Below are 25512 nucleotides of genomic sequence, written 5' to 3'. Positions count from 1 at the left end.
GAACACTACTATTGCTCTAGAACTGCAGTGAATTGATAACATCGAATTGCACAATTTAATAAATATATAGCAAGGCTGTGGTTAATATTCTCACTTGTTCAAACAGATGCCTCCAAAATGTAGTGCACTTGTGTGAACTCCACATATTATCCTAAATACTTTCTTTTGTGCAATGAATAATTTTTGTCTACATGAGGAGTTGCCTCAGAATATTATCCGTAGCACATCAGGCAATGAAAATATGCGAAATATGTTAATTTACTGATTTCTAAGTCCATGAAGGTGATATGGTGACCCTATTTATAGAACTCGTACATCCTTGGAGGTGTAACTTACTTTATCCTGTTTCTTAAATAGGAACTAAACAAGTTATCTGATGAATCATGTATCCCTAAAAACTTTATTTCCTTAATACGATTTATGAATGACTCAGTATGTCACCGAAGATCTCAACTGGTGACGTTTCATTATTTAAAATTTTCATTATGTGCTCAGTGAAAGTATAAATCTTTCTCAGTAGATCACCCCATTTGAAATCCAAATTATGACTGACTAAGAATTTATTACTACTCAGGTGAGTGGCATCTCTGGAGTAAATTTGCTTCTCAAAAGTTTGGAAGATGACGTAAGAAGTGATACTGGCTCGTAATTACTGACACATTTCTTGCAGAGAGGCGTAACAATGGCATATTTTAATGTATCTGGAAAATACGCTGAACTAATGGTGTAAGCAAACACGGATACAAGAGTGTGCCTCAACCTCAAGGTGAGTATTTATCGCAGTTGTTTAGAACAAAATTCCTCGCACGAGGACATTTATCTCTAACCACTTTCTGACAGTATGAGACCCAGCTACTTGAAAATACTTCTCCCTTACAGCTTCGGCCACTGATGATGAAACATTCGGTGTTTGTTGAAGGACTGATTAAAGGCACCTCAGATTGGTTAGGTTAGGTTAGCTTAGCTTAGGTTAGGTTTCTTAGGTTGGTTAGGTTTAAGTAGTTCTAAGTTCTAGGGGACTGATGACCTCAGATGTTAAGTCCCATAGTGCTCAGAGCCATTTTTTTCGCATTTCGAAAGAGAACCTCCTGCACTGTCGCCATCCATAGTGCAATCGAGACGTAAATGACCAGACTGAGTGAACGTACTCATATCCGCGATCAGCCGAAATTCTATGTTGGCTCTGTCTTTCGCGTGCAGCTTTCGTTGGGAATCAAAGTGGAATAATAGCATACGCCGAACTGTAGGTAAAGAACGTGGTGGGTTTCTGTTCATTGGTGTCATTTTTGGAATTTGCTGCTCGTCTACGACCACCTATACTCTAATATGTTAGATTCCTATCAGGGTTAAAATAACAATGGGCAACGGGCATATACAAAGAATGGCAGCGCAAACGAATACATGATGGTCTTTCTGGCGGAAGGGTGCTGAAAAATCACAGATGGCAGACACTGGAATAGACATGCCTCATGTACAGGGAAAAACCTGTAAGCAGTCATTCTTCTCACAATATGACCGTAAACAGAACAAGAAGAACCTAGATCCGCGGTACAACGTCCATAAGCTGACACCGACGCAGACACGTCGTCGTATTGTGGAAAAAATACGTCGATAACCTACACTGTCATATTTTGACTGTCTTTGCTAGATAAATGAAATGTGTTTGGGCCTGTGAATAAAGTTTCTATAAATTGACTATCACTGTTGTTCTGACTTGACAAATATGAATTGTGTCCAGAAGCGTAAAACTATGTCCCACTTACATCTTCTGTAATGATGACGAGAGTGAAATCTAAATCGGACTTACTCAATGTGCTTTTGGCAGTCTTATCGCAAACTGGATAGGACAGGATAAAAAAGATACTAGTAATTTCTGTATCTGAGAGAGAGCACTACATTTTGATCTGGATGTCAACGAGACATTAAAACTGGAAAAAATGATGGCTGGATTTGAGACAGTGAATAGGAGTAATGATTATATCAGTTCATCTTCTCTGTCATTGAAACGACGGTTAAATGACGTACTTTCGTTCTTGGAGAGTGTGTTAGCTATGTTACCAACACGTGAAATGTTGAGAGTACCCTTGGCGGTATTATAACATTACACCTACTAGCCACTGCATTTTTAAAATATTTAGCATTTTTTCATTACCATTAACAGTTTCGGAAAATGATTCTTCATCTTCAGTTGGAAGTAACACACTTATGAGAAGACAACACTAATCGTTTGCTGCATGTTTTTCGGTGACAAAGTGCCCTAGAATGAAGCAATTTTGAATGATAAACACTATGGACTTGAAGTTCATTTCTATTCTCAAGGTACAAACACCGACATTTGCACTAAAACCGTCCCAGCGTTTTTCTTACGGGTCTCTGTGTACACACGTAGCAGTGAAATATGAGATAGGTCACTTTTCATAGTATTTTATACTTTCACAGTCAGCTTTCCGGTGTTTTCCAGCTAAAAAGAATGGAGCACCATTTCAGTATGAAAAGGAACATCATGATCTGACAACGTGTCTGAACATGAAGAGATAGCATAAAGAGAACGTACAGATCGGATATATGAAATTTTCACATGAGGCGTGATATCTAGGTTGAAAGAAATGGCAGCTTAATCAACAATTTGATTCAAATAAATTATGTGTGACCGTGTAGCAGAAACCAGCTAACACGATGAACAGTAAATCAGCATCACAATTTAATGCTACTTGCGTACACAGAGCGTCGAAAACAAATATGCTAGGACTTTTCAATGGCCAGCCGGAGTGGCCGAGCGGTTCTAGGCGCTACAGTCTGGAGCCGCGGGACCACTACGGTCGCAGGTTCGAATCCTGCCTCAGGCATGGGTGTGTGTGATGTCCTCCCTTAGGTTAGTTAGGTTTAAGTAGTTCTAAGTTCTAGGTGACTGAAGACCTCATAAGTCAAGTCCCTTAGTGCTCAGAGCCATTTGAACTTTTCAATGTTTACCAGTCACAAATATTATTCTACAGTGTTTTACGGTGTGAATAACAATAAGCTTCAAGTTTATTTCCAATGTTGATCATTTACCATTTCTTTCACTGTAGGGCATAACAAACAGTATTGAAAGAAATTACAATATACGATCATGGGCATCTTCAGCTTCTCATAAGTATATTGCCAGGTTTGAAGATGAGCTGTCACAGTTCTAAATCAGTTATGGCAGTGAACAAAGAATGATTCACGTGTTTCATTAACTGAAGAATGGAAATGGAAAACGTTATAAGTGTCACTTTTTTCACAAAATTCGTTTTCAGTGCTATTTATTCTGTTTTGTGTACTCTGTTACAAGTGCCTAAACTTGATCTAGATGACAAACCACGAACAACGTCTTTCATACGTGTGTTAATAGATGGCGCAGCTCTTTTTGCCAAGTTGTGCTTCCCTTTGGATTTCCAAAATTTAAAAGATATGAGTAGTGTTTTTGTTGACTACGGTTCTTCTAGTGAAAAACATAATGTTGTATTTCTGTGCTTGTATTATCGTCAATAAAACGTAGTACCTCAGTGTTAATGACACTAGTAACAAAATCTGTCTGCTGTTTTGTCGAAAACTGACTTTTTGAGTCCGTGGCTGTGTACAAAATACAGGTTGATCCTTGTAAATAATAAAACAGCAACCAACCACTATTAATGCTATTTATTACATTTGTTGTTGTTTACATTAGTTGTTTGGAAATAAAACAAGCAACTGCTGTAAACAACAACAAATGCAACATAAACGCGATCAGCCGTCTGATTATGATCCTGTCGGTTGGAAACCAGTGACGGCGCTAATTGTGTAAATAAATAGCATTATTAATAGTGGCTGGTTGCTGTTTTCTTCTTTGCAAGAATCATCTTGTAAGAAGTTTCTAATTGACTCATAGAATCAGTAAGTTCTCTGGTATGGCACTCAGAACGTTCTTAATATAAAGTATTTATTTTCTCTAATTTGTCTCATATTTTTTGCCGTGATGCACTGAGCAACATTCTTCTGTGGTATCAGTTATGCCTTCTCAATATTTTTGGGGTTCAAATCATTTATGTTTGCAAACAGAGATAAACTGTTTTTTTTTTCATTCTCCTGACAAACGGCTGATCAGGCACTTAGAATATTTTTCCTTTTCCACTCCAATTTATTGGCTGTTATATATTACATGAGTGCTTAGACAACCAAAAAGAAGAAAAAAAAGGAAGATTAGGGTCTAACGTCAAGTCCATGGTGATGTTATTAGAGACGGAACACGAGTTTGGAATGGGGAAGGAAATCGGCGGAATCCTTTTCAGAGGAACTATTCCACCATTTGCGATGTAGAGAAACTGTAGAAAACATAAATCGAAGTGGCGGGACAGGACTTTAAACGCCCGTCTTCTCGAATGCTAGTCCAGTGTCTCGCCCCATGACCAACTCGCTCGGTCTGAAAACACGAGGCGAAAGCAAACGGGTTCTAACAAGGGAACCTTCCCATCGCACCCCTCTCCCCCCCCCCCCCCCCTCAGATTTAGTTATAAGTTGGCACAGTCGATAGGCCTTGAAAAACTGAACACAGATGAATCGAGAAAACAGGAAGAAGTTGTGTGGAACTATGAAAAAAATAAGCAGAATATACAAACTGAGTAGTCCATGCGCAACATAGGCAACACCAAGGACAGTGTAAGCTCAGGAGCGCCGTGGTCCCGTGGTTAGCGTGGGCAACTGTAGACGGAGAGCTCCTTGGTTCAAGTCTTCCCTGGAGTGAAAAGTTTATTTTCGCAAAGTTATGATCTGTCCGTTCGTTCATTGACGTCTCGGTTCACTGTAATAAGTTCAGTGTCTGTGTTTTGCGACCGCACCGCAAAACCGTGCGATTAGTAGACGAAAGGACGTGCCTCTCCAATGGGAACCGAAACATTTGATCGCAAGGTCATAGGTCAACCGATTCCTCCACAGGAAAACACGTCTGATATATTCTATACGACACTGGTGACGGCACGTGCGTCACATGACTGGAATATGTTGTCGACCCACCTATCCTGTACACTTGGCGAATGGGTAAAAAGATTCTTCTACCTTGCCCGGTTTAGGTTTTCTTGTGGATGTGATAATCACTCCCAAAAAAGTGACGGACAGATAATATTTGTCTGAAAATAAAAAATTAAACTTTTCACTCGACGGAAGACTTGAACCAAGACCTCTCATTCGGCAGTTGCTCACGCTAACCACGGGACCACGGCGCTCCTGAGCTCATTCCATCCTTGATGTTCTCTATCTTGCTCATGGACTACTCAGTTTGTATATTTTGCTTATTTTTTTCATAGTGCCACACAACTTCTTCCTGTTTTCTCGATTGATCTGTGTTCAGTTTTTCAAGGCCTATCGACTGTGCCAACTTATTACTAAATCGGGTGCAATGGGGAGGTTCCCTTGTAAGTAAGCTAGATGCCTTCAAACAAGCCGTGTTTCTGGCAACGCGTGCAGGTACTCACGCATCGTATGAGCCTTCTGACGCAGAGTTCGGCGAGACTGGCCGGCGACTTGAGCGCGCGCGGGGGAGTCCTGGCGTTGGCGTAGACGTGCCGGACGGGGCGCATGTCCAGCGCCTTGGCGTCGATCGGCGGCGGCCTCTCGGCTTCGAAGCTCTTCTCGGACGTGCGAGGGAAGATGACGATGGAGCCATCGGCGTCCACATTTCCGTACATGGAAGTTCTCCTAACCGTGGGCTTTTCCTCTGGGGCGGTCGCCATCGACTGTCGCCTAGAGTGTACGACTGTTTCGATTCTTTCACACGATGACGTCCTGCTGCCCCTGCGGCGATCGTTGTTGTCTACGGCTGAGGCGTCGGACTCGAGAACGATCCGGCTGTGGGAGCAAGACGAGGACCTCCTGCCGAAGCTAGCTTCCTCGCGGTAGATTACGTCCGGCGCATCGTCGACGGACAGAGACCTGGCCACTTGCTGGTGGCTGTAGGACGGACGTCTGCCGTCCGGGCTCGCCTCGACTACGACAGCCGGCAGGTCCTCGACGGAGCCGCCGCGACTGGACGATCTCGATCTTCGGCGGGTCGGCATTTCGGAACCGGGCCTCGCCGAGGATCCGGACCGGATAATAGTCGTGTGTCTGACGACCGGTGTGGCGTCCGAGGAGGACGAAGACACGCGTGCCGGGGCGGTAACGACATCCTCGCCGACAGTCAGCTGTGTCGCTGCGGCGCTTCCGGGCTGCGACGCGCACGAGCACTTTCGGACCTTCTCTGCCTCGACGGTAGCGGTCTCCGAGCCACGTTGTTTGTGGTGGTGATGGTGGTGGTGATGGTGGCGGCGGCAGTCGCGGTGCACGTGCGCGCAGCAGTGGGCCGAGGGCTGCGGCACGGCGTAGCTCTGGTCGGCGGCGTCGCCGGGCTTGCGGATGGGCACTCCGTGTGGGCAGCAGGGCGCCGAGCTCCCCGCCAGCACGCTGAGGAACTGCTCGTTGCTGTAGAGCGGCGACTCGCCCGACCACGACGTGGAGCGGTTGCGCAGCCTGAGGAAGGGCTCCGTGCCGCCAGGGCCGGACTCTCCCGCGCCTTCCATCGTCGCCTACCGGCGCATTCGCTTCCCACGGCTCCGGTTACACCTCTCGCACCTCGGAGACGCTACACCCGTGGGCTGGATGGCACCGGACACTGACGCACTACTTCCAGGTTCCACCAACGCGAGTCAGGTCTCCTTTTCAGTCACTCAGTTTACACTAAAATGATCTCTGGCGAACTGAGCAAGTGTCTGGTCATCATATTTCCTTCTTGTTTCACAGAGATTTTACTGACATTGCAGTGGAAAACTGAATCAGTTCGAGAGAGACAAAAGTTTTCAAATTTTAGCTTTATTTTCACTTCTAAATTTCTACTAATGACGGTTAGGTAAATATTACAGTTCCAGTCACTCGATGTATACAGGTATAATCCAAATCGTACTTCCTCCTTCTAAAATGCATCTGTAACTGATGAACTTTCCGCAGTGGTCAATGCCGCTCCAATGTAATACAACGTGGAAGTCGGCTTCAGCTCCTTACAGACAAGATAAGTCCAGAGTGAAACAGGTATGCATGTAAACGAGAAAGCTATATTACTCAACAGCGGTTTAACTCTGTCCGAACGATCAACATCGAAGTATGACGGCGACAAATAAGTTCTACATATCACGCACATTCACCGCGTTAGGGAACCAGCACTGCGAAAACACGGAACACTGCTTCTCAGGACGTAGTTACTGAACACTGAAGACGCACAGATCGTCAGGGAACTGACTGTAGCACAGAACAGAGGGTGGGTTTTCCGCAGCGGTGCGGCTGAAGGTGCAAGAACGGAACAGCAGAGCGGGCCGCCTGCTCGTTCTTGCTGCGCAGACAGCCGCCAGAGATCCCGCTGGTCGCGTCGCCGCTCACCGACTTTCTCCCGCAGGCAGCCGACGTGTGCGCAGCCGCCACTTCCGGGAGTCCGCGCCGACGCTCCCCGACCACCAGCTGTTCTTTTCCGGCGGACGCGCCCTCCGACACGAATCACAAACGACCAGAATCCTGCAGGAGGTGCACGGAGATGCGAGTTGTCGTTCGGGAAGACGGGCACGGCCGTCGACACCCGATCGACGGTGCCAGCCGGAGCAGTCGCGACACCGGCTGTCAGAGGTACGCGAAAGACGCCAGGAACCTGTACGGTGTGCGCGCTACTGCAGGGGCGTGGGTGCAGCGGTGGAGTGAGCGGCGAGCGCGCGCAGCTGACCCTGCCGTGGCGGCGGCGCGAGGCGGACTGGCGCGTCTGCGCGGAGCGGGCGGCCAGCCGCCAGCCACAGCCACCGGTCGGGCTTCCTGCTCTCAGGCGCTCCGGCTGCGCCCAGCCGCGCCACATACCGCGCCGCCGCTCGCCCGGAATACGCGATCGCGCGCGGCCTCTTTCTTTCTCTCACACCGACACCGGCCGCGCAGCCAACATTTTGCGGGACTCCATCCTACGCTTTGCCGGCGGGGGTGGCCGAGCGGTTCTAGGCGCTACAGTCTGGTCGCAGGTTCGAATCCTGCCTCGGGCATGGATGTGTGTCTTGTCCTTAGGTTAGTTAGGTTAAAGTAGTTCTAAGTTCTAGGGGACTGATGACCTTAGAAGTTAAGTCCCATAGTGCTCAGAGCCATTTGAGCCTACGCTCTCGTCTTTTTGGCGGCTACTCCTCAACATTTCCTATTCCTTCCCCAAGCCTCGGTACTTTACAGCGGAGCTCACTGCGATATTCCTTTGAGTCATCAGTTCTATGACTGCTTTGATGTGGCCCACCACGAACTCTCTCCTGTGCCAACCTTGGCTCAAATGGCTATGAGCACTATGGGACTTAACTTCTGAGGTCATCAGTCGCCTAGAACTTGGAACTACTTAAACCTAACTTACCTAAGGACATCACATACATCCATGCCCGAGGCAGGATTCGAACCTGCGAACGTAGCGGTCGCTCGGTTCCAGACTGCAGCGCCTAGAACCGCACGGCCACTCTGGCCGTCCTGTGCCAACCTCTTCGTCTCATTGTCAGAATAGTACTTGCACCCTACGTCCTCAGTTATATGTTGGATGAATTCCGATCTTTTTTTTCCTCTATAATTTCTATCCCATAACAAAGAGGATCCCAATTTAGCGGTAATTACCCTCTGACGGGTAAAATGAAATATTCTAAGCCACAAAAACAAAGAAATTCAATCGTCTTTCGATCACGAAATTAAATTATCTTTAAAATATCATTATTATGCCCACTATTTCGCAAGTAACCAGTATTTATCCGGGCGGGAAGGAGCGCCGGTCCCCGGCACGAATCCGCCCGGCGGAGGTCCCGTGAGCTGGCCAGTCTGTGGATGGTTTTTCAGGCGGTTTTCCATCTGCCTCGGCGAATACGGGCTGTTTCCCCTTATTCCGCCTCAGCTACACTATGTCGACGATTGCTGCGCAAACAAGTTCTCCACGTACGCTTACACCACCATTACCCTACCACGCAAACATAGGGGTTACACTCGTCTGGTGTGAGACGTTCCCTGGGGGGGGGGGGGGGGGGTCCACCGGGGGCCGAACCGCTCAATAACCCTGGGTTCGGTGTGGGGCGGCGGAGGGGTGAAGTGGACTGCGGTAGTCGTCGTGGGGTTGCGGACCACTGCGGCTGTGGCGGGGACGGAGCCTCTCCGTCGTTTCTAGGTCCCCGGTTAACATAACATAACATAACCAGTATTTACATTTTTTTTCGAATGCTAGCATTAACGCGTTACACAATGTGATGGAGGTAACAGCTTGCGAAACGAATGTATGAACATCACCTTCCTCATTTAATCCACCCACACATACACATTTTGTACTTTGTACCGTGGATCTATGACAGTAAAATTAAAAACAGATACGTCACATATACTTAAATATCTCATGAAAATGCCTTCTCCGAGTTGTATGTAGTTCGTGCAAAGAAACAGATATTGCTTCATTATTCAACCAAGCGGAAAAATGCTCGTACCGGAGCGCAACAAAATCCGAATTGTTCCTGTTTATTTAAAAGACCCAGATTGTAAAGTGGGGTACCACCTGCCTCATTCTACCTTCCTCAGCACCTTCAAAAATTTTCCCAAATATTTTGACATAAAAACATATTCGCGCTTTTTTTAACATGCAACTCACCTCTAACTGTCACAAGCTCCCCTAACTGTAACTCACTCACAGCCTCTAATCCATCGCTGTAAGTTGCTCGTACCCATCCACTCCCAGTTTCCTTTTCTCACTCATTCAGGGCAACTCACTGTCATAATCTCTTTGTGTCTCTCTGTCACTGTCTCCTGTGTCACAGCCACAGTCCCCTTCGTTTCTATCCTACAACCATAGTCTCCTGCTGTCACGGTCACTGTCGCTCCCTTGGCCTTTCTTGTTGCCAATATCACATTTCTTCCTCCCTACCGCTGCTGCCTTTTTTTCACTGTCATTCTCTCTCTCTCTCTCTCTCTCTCTCTCTCTCTCTCTCTCTCTCTCGTTCTCATCATCATATACTCTCTCTCTCATTATCACTGGCTCTCTCCCAGTTCCATTTTCTCTTTATCCATCCCCCCCCTCCCCTCTCCCCCTAGTATCGTCTCTTTTACTCTTTTACTAGTACTGTTTGTCCGCAGTTCGTGGTCTTGCGGTAGCGTTCTCGCTTCCCGCGCACGGGGTCCCGGGTTCGGTTCCCGGCAGGGTCAGGGATGTACTCTGCCTCGTGATGACTGGGTATTGTGTGTATTTCATCATCATTGACTCGCAAGTCGCCGAAGTGGCGTCAGGAAAAAGGACTTGCAATTTCGGCGGCCGGACACCCCGCATGGGGTCTCCCGGCCAACAATGCCGTACGATCTTTTCATTTCACTAGTACTAGTTCTGTCACTGTCAACTATGTTTCACTGCCACTGGCTCCCTCTCTTTCTCTCACACTGCCATTGTCTCCTTCGCTCTTTTTAAAACACAACCACTGTCCACTATCTTCCTGTATCTATTATTTTTCCGTCTCTTTGACATTGCCACGCTCTTCTTCTTTCCCTGTATAAAAAAGCGCGAATATGTTCGCATGTAAAATTTTTGGGAAAAATTTAAAATTTCTGAGGAAGGTACAATGAGGTAGCTGGTGGAGACCTGACTTTCAGTCAGAGTCTTACAAATAAACATGAACATATTCTCATTTTCTTTGTGCCCCGATAGGCGCACTTTTCCGCTGGTTACTTTATTTTCACTGCTGCAGCAGCGCATGTAACTCATACGAAAAGAAATGTATTGGCCAGTGAAAAATAGTTACTAATAAGAAATTGAAGTACTACAAAACTAATTCTACATCTCAGACCGGATTTTCCATGCAAAAGATTTGGCATGTGCTTCGGAACTACAACATGCGGTTCCCACTTGATAAATGAGGCACTTAACAGCATATTTCTCCATGCCTCGTCATTTTTTTAAACTGCGTTTTCGCCTCACACCGAATTTACGTGCTTTTTTACGTATACAAGTAGGGTAACTTTGAACGACTATATCTCGGAAATGGATAAAGATAGCAAGACAATTTTCAATCTTGTTCGAGATCTGGATCTAAGGAATACACTGTAAAAATTACAGTCTTTGATGTGCATAGCCGCTCGGAATTCGCGGCTGGCTTTTAGTACCCAAAAATACGCTTTTGGGATGTTTCTCGATAACGGATAAAGATTTTTTGAAAACAGGGAGACAGGTCTTCTAGGTAAATGCCTAGAGAACATACCGTTAAAATTTGAGCAATTGTATGCAATTATTTAATATTTACATTTTGCCTCTTGTCGGATTTTACGTGTAGAAGTACAATAACTTTGAACCTCTGTATCTTAAAACGAATTAAGATATCAAGAAAATTTTCAAAGTTATTTGGGATCGGGATCTTAGGAATATATAGTAAAAATTTCAGTCATTTGCTTTGCATAGCCGCCTTGGACTCATCGGCTGCGTTTTGATAACGGCGAAATTGTAGTAAAAAAAATATTTTTGCTGTTTTCCGAGGAACCACCCATGAACTACAAGTAACTGTGCTTCCGTACGTCCCATCAAGTTCACTGTAGACCACATCAAATGCAAAAAGAACCAACCGATTTGCTCCGTTTGTCTAAGCAGGAGGAAGTGTGTAACATTCATATTTTGACCTTTTATTGTAGGATAGTGACACTAACGCGATCCCTCTGTTGGGTACAGCCCAAGGACTGCTGGGTATAGCCCAAGGGCTACCGAAAAGCCTTGACCCTACCTTTTTACCACCAATAGAACCAGCGGTATATGCACCGAAAAATCCAGTTTTTATGAGTTTTGGAACATATTAGGTGCAAATGCTGTCGCATGCATACCGATTCGTAACAGATAAACGAACTAATTGACAGCACAATCCAACAGTAACTGTGGATTGGCTATTACAGGGCGTATTAAAAAAAAAAAAAAAAAGTCATCCGCTTTGGTACGTCTACATTTCCCAAATTGATGACACAAACACAATGAATTTTGTTTTTTGATGAACGGAAAACTAGAAAGGTTTTTTTTCATGCCTTTTACAGCCGTTCAACATGCCCCCTTGAGATGCACGGCATCGTTGTGAAACTATGACGGATGCGTTCGACGTCGATGTGTCAGACACTCGGGGACAGCCCGGCGATTTGCCTTTACACAAACAACCTGTTTCTAGGAGTTGTTCATGCCATCGTGTAATGCTCTGTGCTGTAGGAGGATCCACTATATACCTAGTACGAAAGTCACGCTGAACAGTTATTACTGACACGCACTGCGCGAAATGTAGGACACAAAATGCTTTCTATTGTCCCGACACCATTTTTATCAGAACTGAAGTGGGTGTACTCTACTGCTACCCAGCGGGAACCACGTAAAACTCGAGAGTTTGCTCTTTCCAACATTACGTTGTTCACGCGCTTATCTCAAATAACATATTAGTTACCATTTTTTAAAATCTGATGATTCTTTTTGATACACCCTGTACATTGCTGCAGGACCTAAATAGCATTATTGCTATTATTATTATTGTTATTATTATTAGTGGTAGTGGTCAGAGGCAAAACATTGGTTATTTGAAATCTTCCAGATGACAAGTAAGGAGTCCAGCAATCATGTGATTTACAAACTGTACATATAGTGCACACATTTTAACTCGGTTGTGGGTACAAGGTGTGGGTGAAGGAAGTCTTGCTAGATAGAGGAGTTACGCGGAGAAAGCTTGTTTTGTAACACGTGTCTACCCTCAAGATGTAGAGTTAGCTTTCTTTTCATAGAAGAAGTTGTAGGCAGCATTCGCGATACATTGAGACCTGCTTAATTATTTTATAAGTAAAGGTTGAAACAAGTAGGCAATATCGGTTCTAATTGCCTTATTAGTTTGCGGTTTAATAAAACGTCTACAAAAAGTAAACATCATTTATCTTTCGTCAGCTTAAAAATAAGTGTCCAAAAAATAGTTCTTTTTCATTTTTAAGTTTAGTTAGGCACTAATGTTAGCGATTGTGGGCGTAAGGCTGAGGGTACTACGTAGCTAATATCTGATTGCACTCAGGGTAATGGTCTTAGAAAGTTTGGAACCACTGCTCTAGGACCTAGAAAGCTGTTCCCAGATGTCTTAACACATGTCTTCCCATCCTGTCCCTTCTTCTTGCATTTTTTCATATTTACCTTTCTTCGCCGATTCTGCCGAGAAACTCTTCTTTCTTTACTTTATCAGTACGTCTGATTTTTAACACTCTTCTGTAGCAGCGCATCTGTTCCAGTTTTTCCATAGTCCATGATTCGCTACATTCAATACTGAGCTCCAAACGTACATTCTCAGAAATTTGTTTGTAGATTTCTTTTGGCCAGGAATGCCCTCTTTGCTTCTCCTAGTCTTCTTTCTATGTCCTTGCTTCGTCCACCACGGATTATTTTCATTCCAAGGTAACAGAATTCTGTAACTTCGTCTACTTCGTAATCATCAATTTCGATGTTAAGTTTCTCGATGTCCTCATTTCTACTATTTCTCATTACTTTCCTCGTTCTTCGATTTTCTCTCAAAGCATATTATGTACTCATTATACTGTTCATTCCGTTCAACACATCCTGTAATTCTTCTTCATTTTCATTCAGAATGCCAGTGTCATCAGTGAATCTTAGTAATCATTTCATCGTGAATTTTGATCTCCGAGCGGTCTAAGGAGCTTCAGTCATAGACTGTGCGGCTGATCCCGGCGTAGGTTCGAGGCCTCCCTCGGGCATGGGCGTGTGTGTTTATCCTTAGGATAACTTAGGTTACGTAGTGTGTAAGCTTAGGGACTGATGACCTTAGCAGTTAAGTCCCATAAGATTTCACACACATTTGAACATTTTTTAAACTTTAATCCTACTCTTGAACCTTTCTTTTGTTTCTGCTACTACTTCTTCGATATACAGATGAACAGTACGTTCCGGGTTCGATTCCCGGCGGGGTCAGGGATTTTCTCTGCCTCGTGATGACTGGGTGTTGTGTGATGTCATTAGGTTAGTTAGGTTTAAGTAGTTCTAAGTTCTAGGGGACTGATGCCCATAGATGTTAAGCCTCATAGTGCTCAGAGCCATTTGAACCATTTTTTTGAACAGTACGCGCGAAAGACCTTACCTCACACTCTTTTCAGTCTGAGCATATCGTTCTTGGCTTTTCAAGAATACACATGCTGAAAGCTTAGATACTGATACAAACATTACTCTGACACACTCGCTGTCAGCATTGCTGCTCATACGCAGTGATGTCGTCAGTAATACTAGCAATTACTTGGTTACCAGATTATAGACGGTATTGGGGAACTACAGCGTTGTGACAAGTAAATCACCGTGCTGTGGGTAAAGGCGCACCACGGTATCAGGAGCAATGAAATTTTCGACGTTCTCGCTAAGAGTGCCAACCACCATGGGACAAAGACGTACGATAGCAGATCAGAGACTTGTAAAACAATAACTGGCTCCTTTCGTACAGTAAATGGGAGGAACCCATCATGCAGGTATACTACCATGTACCCCTATGGTCTTGGTAGTCCCTTGGTATGTACCACAGAAAGTTTCTGGTCTCCATCTTCCGCCTCTGCTTCAACCACGGACGGCTGCGACTGCAGCTTTATCAGCTGCAACTGATAAACTCACCCTTTGTGAATGTGGCGCGATTTTACTTTCATTTGGTATAATAGGTCAGATGTTAGTGAAACCTCTTCGCCTGACGTCAAGACAGTGGTTTGTGGCGCTGTTTTCTTGGTACTATTTTATCGGGTCCCGTACATATTATGTCACTGAAAAAAGTATATATTTTCAATAGATAAAAACAAAGTCCGTGTCGTAATTCGTTGATTCCATAAAAATTACTTCAGTACATCAGGCAATTCGTCATGTTGTCCATTATAAGTTGCGAAAACCGCACCTCGATATACACTGAAGCGCCAAAGAAACTGGTATGGGTGTGCGTATTCAAATACAGAGATATGTAAACAGGAAGAATACAGCGCTGCGGTCGGCAACGCCTATATAAGATAACTTGTGTCTGGCGCAGTCGTTAGATCGGTTACTGCTGCCACAATGGCAGGTTATCAAGATTTAAGTGAGTTTGAACGTGGTGTTATAGTCGGCGCAGGAGCACGAGCCATGGGACCCACCATACCCGAGGTAGCGATGAAGTGGGGATTTTTCCGTACGTCCATTTCATTAATGTACCGCGAATATCAGGAATCCTGTAAAACATCAAGTCTCCGACATCGCTGCGGCCGGAAAAAGACCCTGCAGGAACGGGACCAATGACGACTGAAGAGAATCGTTCAACGTGACAGTAGTACAGCCCTTCCGCAGATTGCTGCAGATTTCAAAGCTGGGGCATCAGCAAGTGTCAGCGTGCGAACCATTCAACAAAACATCATCGATATGGGCTTTCGCAGCCAAAGGCCCATTCGTATACTCTCGCTGACTGCACGACACAAATTTTTATGCCTCGCTTGGGCCCGTCAACGGCGACATTGGACTGTTGATGACTGGAAACATGTTGCCTGGTCGGACGTGTTACGTTTCAAATTGTATCGAGTGGATGGACGTGTACGGATATGGAGACAACCTCATGAATCCATGGACCCTGCATGTCAGCAGGGGACTGTTCAAACTGGTGGAGGCTCTGTAATGGTGTGGGGTGTGGGCAGTTGGGGTGATATGGGACCCCTGATACGTCTAGATACGACTCTGACAGGTTACACGTACTTAAGCATCCTGTCTGATCACCTGCATCCATTCATCTCCATTGTACATTCAGACGGACTTGGGCAAATCCAGCTGGGCAATGCGACACCCCACACTTCCAGAAATGCTACAGAGTGGCTCCAGGAACACTCTTCAGAGTTTAAACACTTCCGCTGACCAGCAAACTCGCCAGACAAGAACATTATTGAGCATATCTGGGATGCCTTGCAACTTGCTGTTGAGAAGACATCTCCACCACCTCATACTCTTACGGATTTATGGAGAGTCCTGCATGATTCATGTTGTTAATTGCCTCCAGAACTACTTCAGCCATTATTCCTGTCAATGCCATTTATGTTGCGGCACTGCCGCATGCTCGCGGAGGGCCCTACACGATAGTATGCAAATGTACCGGTTTCTTTGGCTCCTCAGTGTATTTATTCATTCTGCACATATTAGGGGTGGCTTGTATACCATGTATACGTCGGGCTTCTCAATTAGTAAGTAAATAAAAAAAATCCCTTACAAATGTAGGATTCGTAGGTTCTCTTCAGTAGCAGCACAACTCTTCTGACATCAGGTCAAGGGAGCAGAGAAAGCTCGTGAATCCCCATGTCACTGACGTAGATTTGCGTAGGATTTTGGAAAATATACTGCGTTCCAATATTATGAAACGCCTTGAAGAAATAGATATACTGACACATAACCAGCGCAGATCCAGAATATATCGTCACTATAAAACACAACCAGATCTTTAGTCACTCGAAATTGAGTGCTATCGATAGGACATTTCACGCTGATTCAGTATTTCTAGATTTTCAGATGGCTTTTGACAACTTTCCTCACGAATGTCGTCTCATCAAATTGTTTGATAATGCAGTATCGTCTCAACCGTGCGACTGGATTCGTGATTTCGTATCGAAAAGTTCACAGTTAGTAATTGACGGGAAGTCAACGGAAACCCAAGCTACATCTGGGGCTTCCAAGGAATCAATATGAACAATTTAGGAATCAATCTCAGTAGCACCTTAGTCTGTTAGCAGAAGATGCTGTTGTGTATACTCTAATAGAGTCAGATGATCAAAACGAATTTGCAAAATGATTTAGACAAGATATACGCGGGGTGTGAAAAGTAGCAATCGACTGTAATCAATAAAAACTATGAGATCGTCCGCAAGAGTACTAAAAAAATTACGTTAAATCTCGGTTACAAGACAAACACATAAATCTGAAAGCTGTGAATTCAGCTAAATACCTAGGGATTACAATTACGAACAACTTCGGTAGTAACCATCACCCAGAAATGTAGTGAGGAATGCGAACAGAAGACTGTGTTTTATTGGCAGAATACTTAAAATATGCGACACATCTACTAAAGAGACTGCCTACACTACGCTTGTCCGAGCATTGTTGTGCAGTATAGGATCTTCACCAGACAGGTTTGGCGGCGGATATCAAAAAATTTCAAAAAAATATCTGCTCGTTTTGTATTATCGCGGAATAAGGAAGAGAGTATCACATGTATGATACGCAAGGGGGAGTGGCATAATTAAAACACAGGCGGTTTTCGTTATGGCGATAGATTTTCACGAAATTTCAATCATCAGCATTCTCCCCCGAATGCGAAAATATTTTTTTTGGCACTCACCTATATGGGAAGAAAGGACAGTCGTAATAAGGTAAGAGAAATCACAGATCGCAAGGAAAGATTTAAGAGTTCGTTTTTCTAAAGTGCTATTCGAGAGTGGAACGCTCGAGAAATAGACTGAGAGTACTTTTACGAACCCCAGGACAAAAGCTTAAGTGTTAAATGCTGAATAGTCATGTAGATAAAGGTGAATGAAAGCCGGGAAACCTCCATAGGATAGTGAAAAGAATATAATTATTGCGCTTCCGAAGAAGGCAAAAGCAATAGATGTGAAAATTATATCACAGTCAATCTAGTGACACATACACAGAAATACTCATGAGTGTACTGTGTTCAATACTGTCGTACCGTCTTACACTGAAACATTTATGGGGCGCGTAGGCGCTAATAATTTGTGGTGAGGCATTATCAACTGTTGCGAGCGTTAAGGGGCAGCAGGTACTTGTACAGAAGTCCAAGTCTGTAGCGAGACAATGACGGATAGAGACTCAAAGAACGTTCAGCAGAACGTGGCAACGCTTTTGGTAGTCATATGAGTTTTGTTGCTATATGAATTACGAACTACTTCCGAGAAGAGTGTTTGATTCGGTAATAGTTGTAAAGTATTCCAGCCTATAATGATACAGTGTTTGTGATTACGAATCCTTATTATTGATAAGCTTAATATCAACAAACTCAGCTGTGCCTCTAGCGTAGAAATTCGTTATCTTGCAATATGCCTCTGGTATATATAAACTGCATTTCAGGGCTAGGTCAAAAATATTCAGAATTTACGTGTTAAATTACTATAGTAATTACATTCTTATTTCCTTCTTTTTCTGATCTTTACCTCGTATCTTTACGATCTAGTATCTTAACGCGGTTGGAGTGTAAATTGGATTTGGCAATGTTAGTGGTAGAGAGTAAACGGATGTCCTTCGTGTCACCAGCCGTCTCTTCCCCTCCCCCGTCCCCGTCCATCCTTCCCCCGCCTTCCCCCTGTATTGTATTGTCAGTAGAGAAGCACTAACAGTAGAATGGGTCGCTCAGGATAGATCTGTGACTTCGAACATGGACTAGTCATTGAAAGTCATCTGAGTGACAAATCCATCATGGAATTTCAACACTTCTAAAGTTAACCAAGTCGACTGTTGAAGTTATGACTGTACAGAGGAAAAGCGAAGGAACAATTACAGATAAACCAAGACAAGGCGGATCTTACGTACTAGTACTGTCGGATTGAGACCGTCGAGGGTTGCGGAAGGTGGTTGCAAAAAGTCGCATCAGATCAGTGGAAAGAATCACTCATGAGTTCCAAAGCACCACGGGCAGCTCAGCACCATCGCTGTGGTCCCTTGTAATTGTCTAATCACACAGTTCACCGCTTAAAAAAGTTTGAATGGCTACTAATTGCTAACAACGCTAAGGTGATTACGTTACGTTACGTTACGTAGCTTACAAGCATCTACTGTGACAAGTCTCTTACTTGAGCGCGAACAAACAATAATAAGCAATTTGAAAACTTTTATAGACAAACAGGAGAATATCGTCAACTATTTGGTGTATACCAGCGTTTGGTCCTCACTAGACTGTTTACGATAACAAAAAAATGGCTCTGATACAATGGGACGTAACTTCTGAGGTCATCAGTCCCCTAGAACTTAGAACTACTTAAACCTAACTAACCTAAGGACATCACACACATCCATGCCCAAGGCAGGATTCGAACCTGCGATCGTAGCGGTCGCGCGGTTCCAGACTGAAGCGCCTACAACCGCTCGGCCACTCCGGCCGGCGATAACAAATAATTAATCTCCCTGATCACCGCGCGTTCTTCTCGGAACACATATTATAGTGGTACTACATACGGTTCTCTAGAACAAAATTGCCTTCCCCTTGAGCGATAACTTGTATTCGAAACGTAAAGATGACGGATCACTGTGGCCAGAAGGATTAAGTGCTCATTCATTTTTAAACGTTGTCGGTGCGTTGCTTCACCGAGGAACGCTAAGTAAATTTCGTTCATTTAAAATACCTGGTCACCTTTATGGTCGAACTAAATATCTTTAAAGGGGCTTCCTGAATGTAATACCGAAAGGAGAATGACTTGTACACACATAGGAAATCTTGGTTGTTTCCTGAAAGGTGTGATACCGCAGGCTCCGTATTAACTATTAGTAATTTACCGTATGTCGTGGGTGACGCAAGTGTGTTCTTTGAAGGAAACTGCACAAACATTCTCTCTGATCGCGATAATGTTTCCACCCGGTTCACCGGTTCACAAATTGATATCTTAATAAACATAAAAATTTAGTAGCTTTTGAGAACAGATGTGAGGCGTTACAAATGGAATGAGTTACGCCATACAAATACTCTGCAGTAAAGATATATGGGGATATGACATGTAACAAGAGTGTATGTTCAGTCGTGGGTAAAGCAGACTTCGGTTCGTTGGTAACCTGTTGGGAAACTGCGGGTCGGATACAAAGGAGACTATTTACGACATACTTGCACGACCTATACTGGAACTTTACCCGAAGACACGAGGCTCAACGTGTGCGGATAACGGGTCGTCTTCGGACTACCACAGCTTTCCTCTACTTTGATGAAGGACTCCACCTCTTGATCGATGTGTTTACTATTAACGGAAAGCTTTCGATACAAGCGTCGCGTCAATTTAAAATTAAATCTCAAATTTTCATTACGACTGTCGTTCATCACTAGGAGATAAAAATATGGATTCCAGATAAAAATCTGGATCGCAGGATATCTTGAGAGAAAGCGGTAGCTGAAATTCGCACGAGCATGCTTTCTAATCTGTGCTGATTTGCGAACAAAAGATTTTGTATTGAAATTTAAAAAAAAATACAAAACTCTTTTAATGCCTCGACCGCATTTACATAAAACAATTAAGGTAGACGACTAGCTAGTTTCGGTTGAAAGTAACAGACGTATTCATATCATGTGTATGCAAAATGCAGGTTGAACACTAACTGGTTCATCATGCGTTCGTCTAGAAACCAATATGAATAAGAAAAAAATCTTGAACAGCAACAACAGGACTGAACCAGGCGGTTCACCATATTGTTAGGAGACGTAGGTCGAACAAACCGGGTGTATCCCTTGCCAGTTACTGTCTGATGTGATTTTTACTGACATAGTCGGTTTCTTCAACTTGTAAGAACATAGTATACTGCCTGGCTCAGTTTTGTTGTTGCTGTCCAGAAAAGGCTTTTTATTCATGCTGCTTTCCACACGAACGCATGATGTTTCTACTGGTATGTCCAGTTCGTATTCAACCTGCATTTTGCATATACATGATCAGAAGATGTGACTTCTGAAATTTTCCCGTCGTATTTAGTCTTCTAATAATTTCCGATAATCTTGCCGATAATCTTATAAATCGTGACAACGGCTTTCAGCTGGATAAAAATTGGAATCCTGTTATTAAAATTATAAAATCACAGCGGAATCGACAGCGTCATTCGATACCCAATGACTAGATGATCTTTTACTTTCACCACCGAGGGCAGCACGTACAACCCGGCTATGCCGCGCATGTCAACAACTGACGCATGCGCTGTAGGATGCCAGTACATTTCGCTTGCGCGAGATTCGGCATTAATACCGCGACTGCACCTGGGCTCTTCAGTAGTTGTGTACTCATCTGATGATGGCCGGACGTCTCTGGGCCGAAATATCGTGGCAGAATGTCGACGGGATCCGGCTGCATACCCGGAAATTATTAGAAGATGATCAGAAGATGGTTGTTACTTATGACCAAAACTAACTGGTCATCTTTTTTAAACGTTTTATGTAAATCCGGTCTAGGCATCAACAGATTTTTGTAAAAAAATTCAAAATTTTATTAAATTACATAACGACCGCTTTCTCCATTCCTTTTTTGTCTGAAGGAAATTTATTAAATTCGAACTTGGAAGCTTAATTATATGTAAGAATTAACAATACAGAAAAGCTCGGAGGTGGCCACCTGAGAGGTGCAAGGCAACTTCGCGGGGAAAGTTGCAGTAGTGGGGGCAAGAACGCGTTACGATGCAAATGGCCGATTGTGTGCGGTCCAACGGCGGACACGCCCTCCACCAACAGGTGGTCGCTTGGACTACGGTCGCTAGGATGAAAGGAAGGCTAGAAGGCCAGGGTTCAACATCCCGTCGACGCCCACGTCATCTGAGACGCAGCACTCGCTCTGACAGGTCCAGTACTGGGAAGGAAACGGTCGTGGATTGATCAAATGGACCATCCCGGGATTCCCCTCAAGTGAAATAGGGAAGCCACAGACAACATAATTCAGGACAACAGAGGGATCTCGTCACAGACTAACCTGAGGTTGCTGTATCAATTTGTTTTACGTATTGCTTATTATGTGAATCAATATCACTTTTCCCATTTTCACATGGCGTCACATGATACAGTCCACAAATAGCGTTTATTTTGGACGAATCCACCACTTAAGGAAATTGAAATATACCTGCAGAAGCACCAGAGAAATGATATCTGACGTCTCTTGGGGATGGACACCAGGCACTGTACGTGTGTGGAGAAGGGAGAGCGGGACGGATGGGTGGATAGATGGATGGAGAGAGAGAGAGAGAGAGAATACATTAGAACATATCTGGGATAGGTCGCACAATATAGAGCGTGGTCAGAAGAAGTCTGAGAAGCTTGCAAGGGTTTTGTGGGATAGGTTATGCTGAGAAATAATTGTTAAAAATGAAATTCTATACCTTGCGATGTTTCCGCAATAATTAGTATGGTTCAAATGGCTCTGAGCACTATGGGACTCAACATCTTAGGTCATAAGTCCCCTAGAACTTAGAACTACTTAAACCTAACTAACCTAAGGACATCACACACACCCATGCCCGAGGCAGGATTCGAACCTGCGACCGTAGCAAATAATTAGTACTGGAGTTAGTCAATCAGCCTCGGGTTCGATCCTCCTAATGTCCCGTGTCCTATTTTTGCATCGCTTTCTTGTTCGGTTTTAGGAAACCAAACGAAAAACACGTTTGACGACACCGTCTGCGGCGGGCCGCTTGAATTTGCGCGCGCAACTGCCTGATTGGCTAACTTCGACGCTAATTAACTCGAAACGGCGCAGCGTATCGAATTTTTTCTGAACAATTATTTCTCACCGCAACCTATCTTACAACAGCTTGACAAGCTTTTCCCACTGTTTCTGACCACCCTGTCGAACGAAACATCCTCATTTCACACACGTACGTTAATTTCCAAACAGCCAACTACGCAGCTCTGACGCCACACAAGATTCTGAAAACCGTGGTCTCGAGTGCGAGGTCATTAGAGACACAATATTAAATCAGCCGTATCTGGTTGGGAAATTATACCGGCGGAGGCTTTGTTGTAGGAAGCATCCCTCAGTCGCAGGGTCTTGTGATTTAACGAATGTGCAAAAAATCTCACGGTGGCTGGACAGGAATTTTAACATTTCTGCTTTTAGCACCACCCAACCCGTTTACATAGCGAGTACTAGTGCGTAATAAGCAGACTTTTGTTGCAAAAGTGGGAAATGCATGATATGGTTGAATAAAGAGGAAGGACAATATCTGACGTCTTCTCTAAATGATGAACTTACGGAGGGGCAATCGAAGCAAGCTGAAGATCTGAGTGCTTCAAGTAATGAATCCTTTTGTTTCATTAGCTGCCAATAAATGACTTTCCTGTTTACTTCCAGATATTATAACGTGGTATTCGATATTTAGAGCAAAAGCTGGAATCAGCCATTTGCTGGAAATGAAAAGTGCGATACATTGCACAAACCTGGAAGCTTTATTTATTTTACTGGCTGAGAGAGTGCAGGGGCTTATTTGCATTGACAGAAGACCGTTTACTTTTTATCTCTGAATAATTTCAGTGCTGGAAAACTTAATTGCGTTCGAAAGTAATTGGTAGGTGGCCAGGCAATTCCAGAGGCCGCAACTTGTATGTGGTTCCGAGTGTCTCTTAGCGTCGAGACGGTGCCACGACAGACTTGAACAGAAATTATATACACCAGAACCTGAGTTTCGATTCTAAAGGTGCGCTGGCGCACTTACGTGAAGAAATTACCACCTGGCTCATTACGCTAATGATAGACACGCAGTCATTTACGCGGACGATAAACTTTATGGAATAGCATGAAACGGAAAGACAAACTAAACGCAACTTCATGGAGGCATCTGTGATTTCATTTGGTGTCTGACAAATATACAGAGCAAGGCTTATTGTTGAGTGCTGTTGAAGTGTAAGAATTTCGTAATAAGTGACCCGACGGTGGAGACGCAACAAAGGCCAACTGGAGCTACATGGTTACTTTGTATTCTATCCAAATGAGAGGATGGATACCTTCGGATCCCACCACCAAGTCGTGTTGATCACTTCATACGAAATAGGACATTCGCCAGCAGGCAGAAGAGTTACAAACCTGATTCAGAGCTACCACTTACATAAAATACTGTGTTCCGTAAGACATTCTCGACGGACTAGCAGTAGAAATAGTTATTGGCCAAAACGTCAGACGACTTTGTGAAATACCCACCGGAAAAAACTGACCGACATGTTCACTTTTGACGAACTCAACTGAGCTATGACCGCATCCTCCTATTTATATCAGTGTAACAAGTGCTTTTCACACAAACGGGTATAAATAGGAGGTTGCAGTCATGTTTCTGCCGTGTGTCCGTCGTATGTGAAGATATCGGTCTGTTGCTCCGATGAAACATTGTGCGAATTTCACAAAGACGTCCGACGTTTCACTGACGAACCATTTCTACATTTAAATATTGTCTTAAGGTGCGTGGCACGACCTCTTTTTATATGCAGCGAGATGACTTTACATACAGAAAGAGCAGTTTAGCCGAATCACAATTTGAATTTGCAGAAACCCTAACAATAGTAGAAATTTAGCGAAAATCTTAAAAATCGTATTCTATTAGGAGTATATACAGGGTGTATCAAAGTCTGCGACAGACATGTAGGGATGATAGTTCAAGTCACGGGGAACCACTTTTGTCAGAGATAAAATGTTCCCTGACGCATCCCAGCGACATTAGGCATCGTTTTATTGAATTCGTCTGCTCTGGGACGAGGAGATTTCATAGCGGTAGCAGAGTCTATTAAGCAAGTGTGCTGCATCTGCGTACTGCCTATCCCACTAATTGATAAGATTGATTTGCTACAAAGAAACCTTAAGAACGAGCGTCTCTTCGCAGAAAAAGATATTTTAGAAGATCGACGTACCGCTTTATACGTGAAGCAGATGACTAGGTTATAGGAAACACAGTGTGCTACGTGCTGCCGCTTCTCAAGGGCATAATTAATTATAAAAGACGCCTAGCGCGCCACAAAGCGTCAGGCAACACTTTGTCTCCAACAAAAGTTGTTCACCATGCCGTGATCTATCACCCCTAGAAGAAAGACTTTGAAACAGTCTGTATATCTACCCCTGAGACGTGTGCACCAGATAAAAGATAAGAGTATATATGAATCACACCTCACACACAAGCAAGTAAGTTATTTTTCCAAGCCACTATCCATGAATAGAACAGGGCTAATCCGAAATGGTTTACAGAACCAAGAACATTCTCTGTTGCGCACGTTCCAGTGATTTGTACAGCAGATATATAACAAACTAAATGACATAAAAAAGTTCAACATGTCGCTTCACTTCGTGTCTGATATCACTATCATATCGTGAAATATTTTCAGTTTTCACTTTGCAGCATAATGTGGGTCCGCCTTGATGCAAAACTTTTATTATTTGTTTACTTATTCCTAAACTAGTTTAAGCTACAAGTATCGTCATCATCAGTGGGTTCTTTGATTGTAAAACATGCAGAAATAGCACATTTATAAAACATTGTAAAACATCATTACATGTTTACTGTTTGCTTCCAAATATTGTTTTCCGTGAATAATTTCATAATACCTTATTTACTATACGTCACAGCATGGTTTTACGATTGTAGCCGCTGTTTTCGGCATATTTTCTGTGGTTTTTTATTGCTGTTTTTCTCGACGTACATCGTGCCACCTACAACTATATGAGTGGCTGTAGGTAAACAAATACAAAATGTGAACTTACGCATGTCAGAGTTTACAACTGGGATTTCGGTAGTGTTGTGGATACAGTTTTGGTGTGTAC

General features: G+C 43.8%; 1 protein-coding gene across 1 annotated transcript in view; it reads right to left on the bottom strand.

Moving 5' to 3' along the window:
- Positions 1 to 5593, bottom strand: part of LOC126162120 (unconventional myosin-XV) — a 504442-nt gene extending 498849 nt beyond the window's left edge. Inside the window, exon 1 of the mRNA XM_049918408.1 lies at positions 5469 to 5593. Within this exon, the coding sequence (XP_049774365.1) occupies positions 5469 to 5573 (105 nt within the window). The 5' untranslated portion in view covers positions 5574 to 5593. The remainder of the gene's footprint in view (positions 1 to 5468) is intronic.
- Between the last annotated feature and the right edge of the window lie 19919 nt (positions 5594 to 25512).

Source organism: Schistocerca cancellata, chromosome 2, assembly GCF_023864275.1.
Source record: "Schistocerca cancellata isolate TAMUIC-IGC-003103 chromosome 2, iqSchCanc2.1, whole genome shotgun sequence".
NCBI classification, from domain to species: Eukaryota; Metazoa; Arthropoda; class Insecta; order Orthoptera; family Acrididae; genus Schistocerca; species Schistocerca cancellata.
Note: the sequence above shows the minus strand (reverse complement) of the source record. Positions and strands in the feature narration are given on the sequence as shown.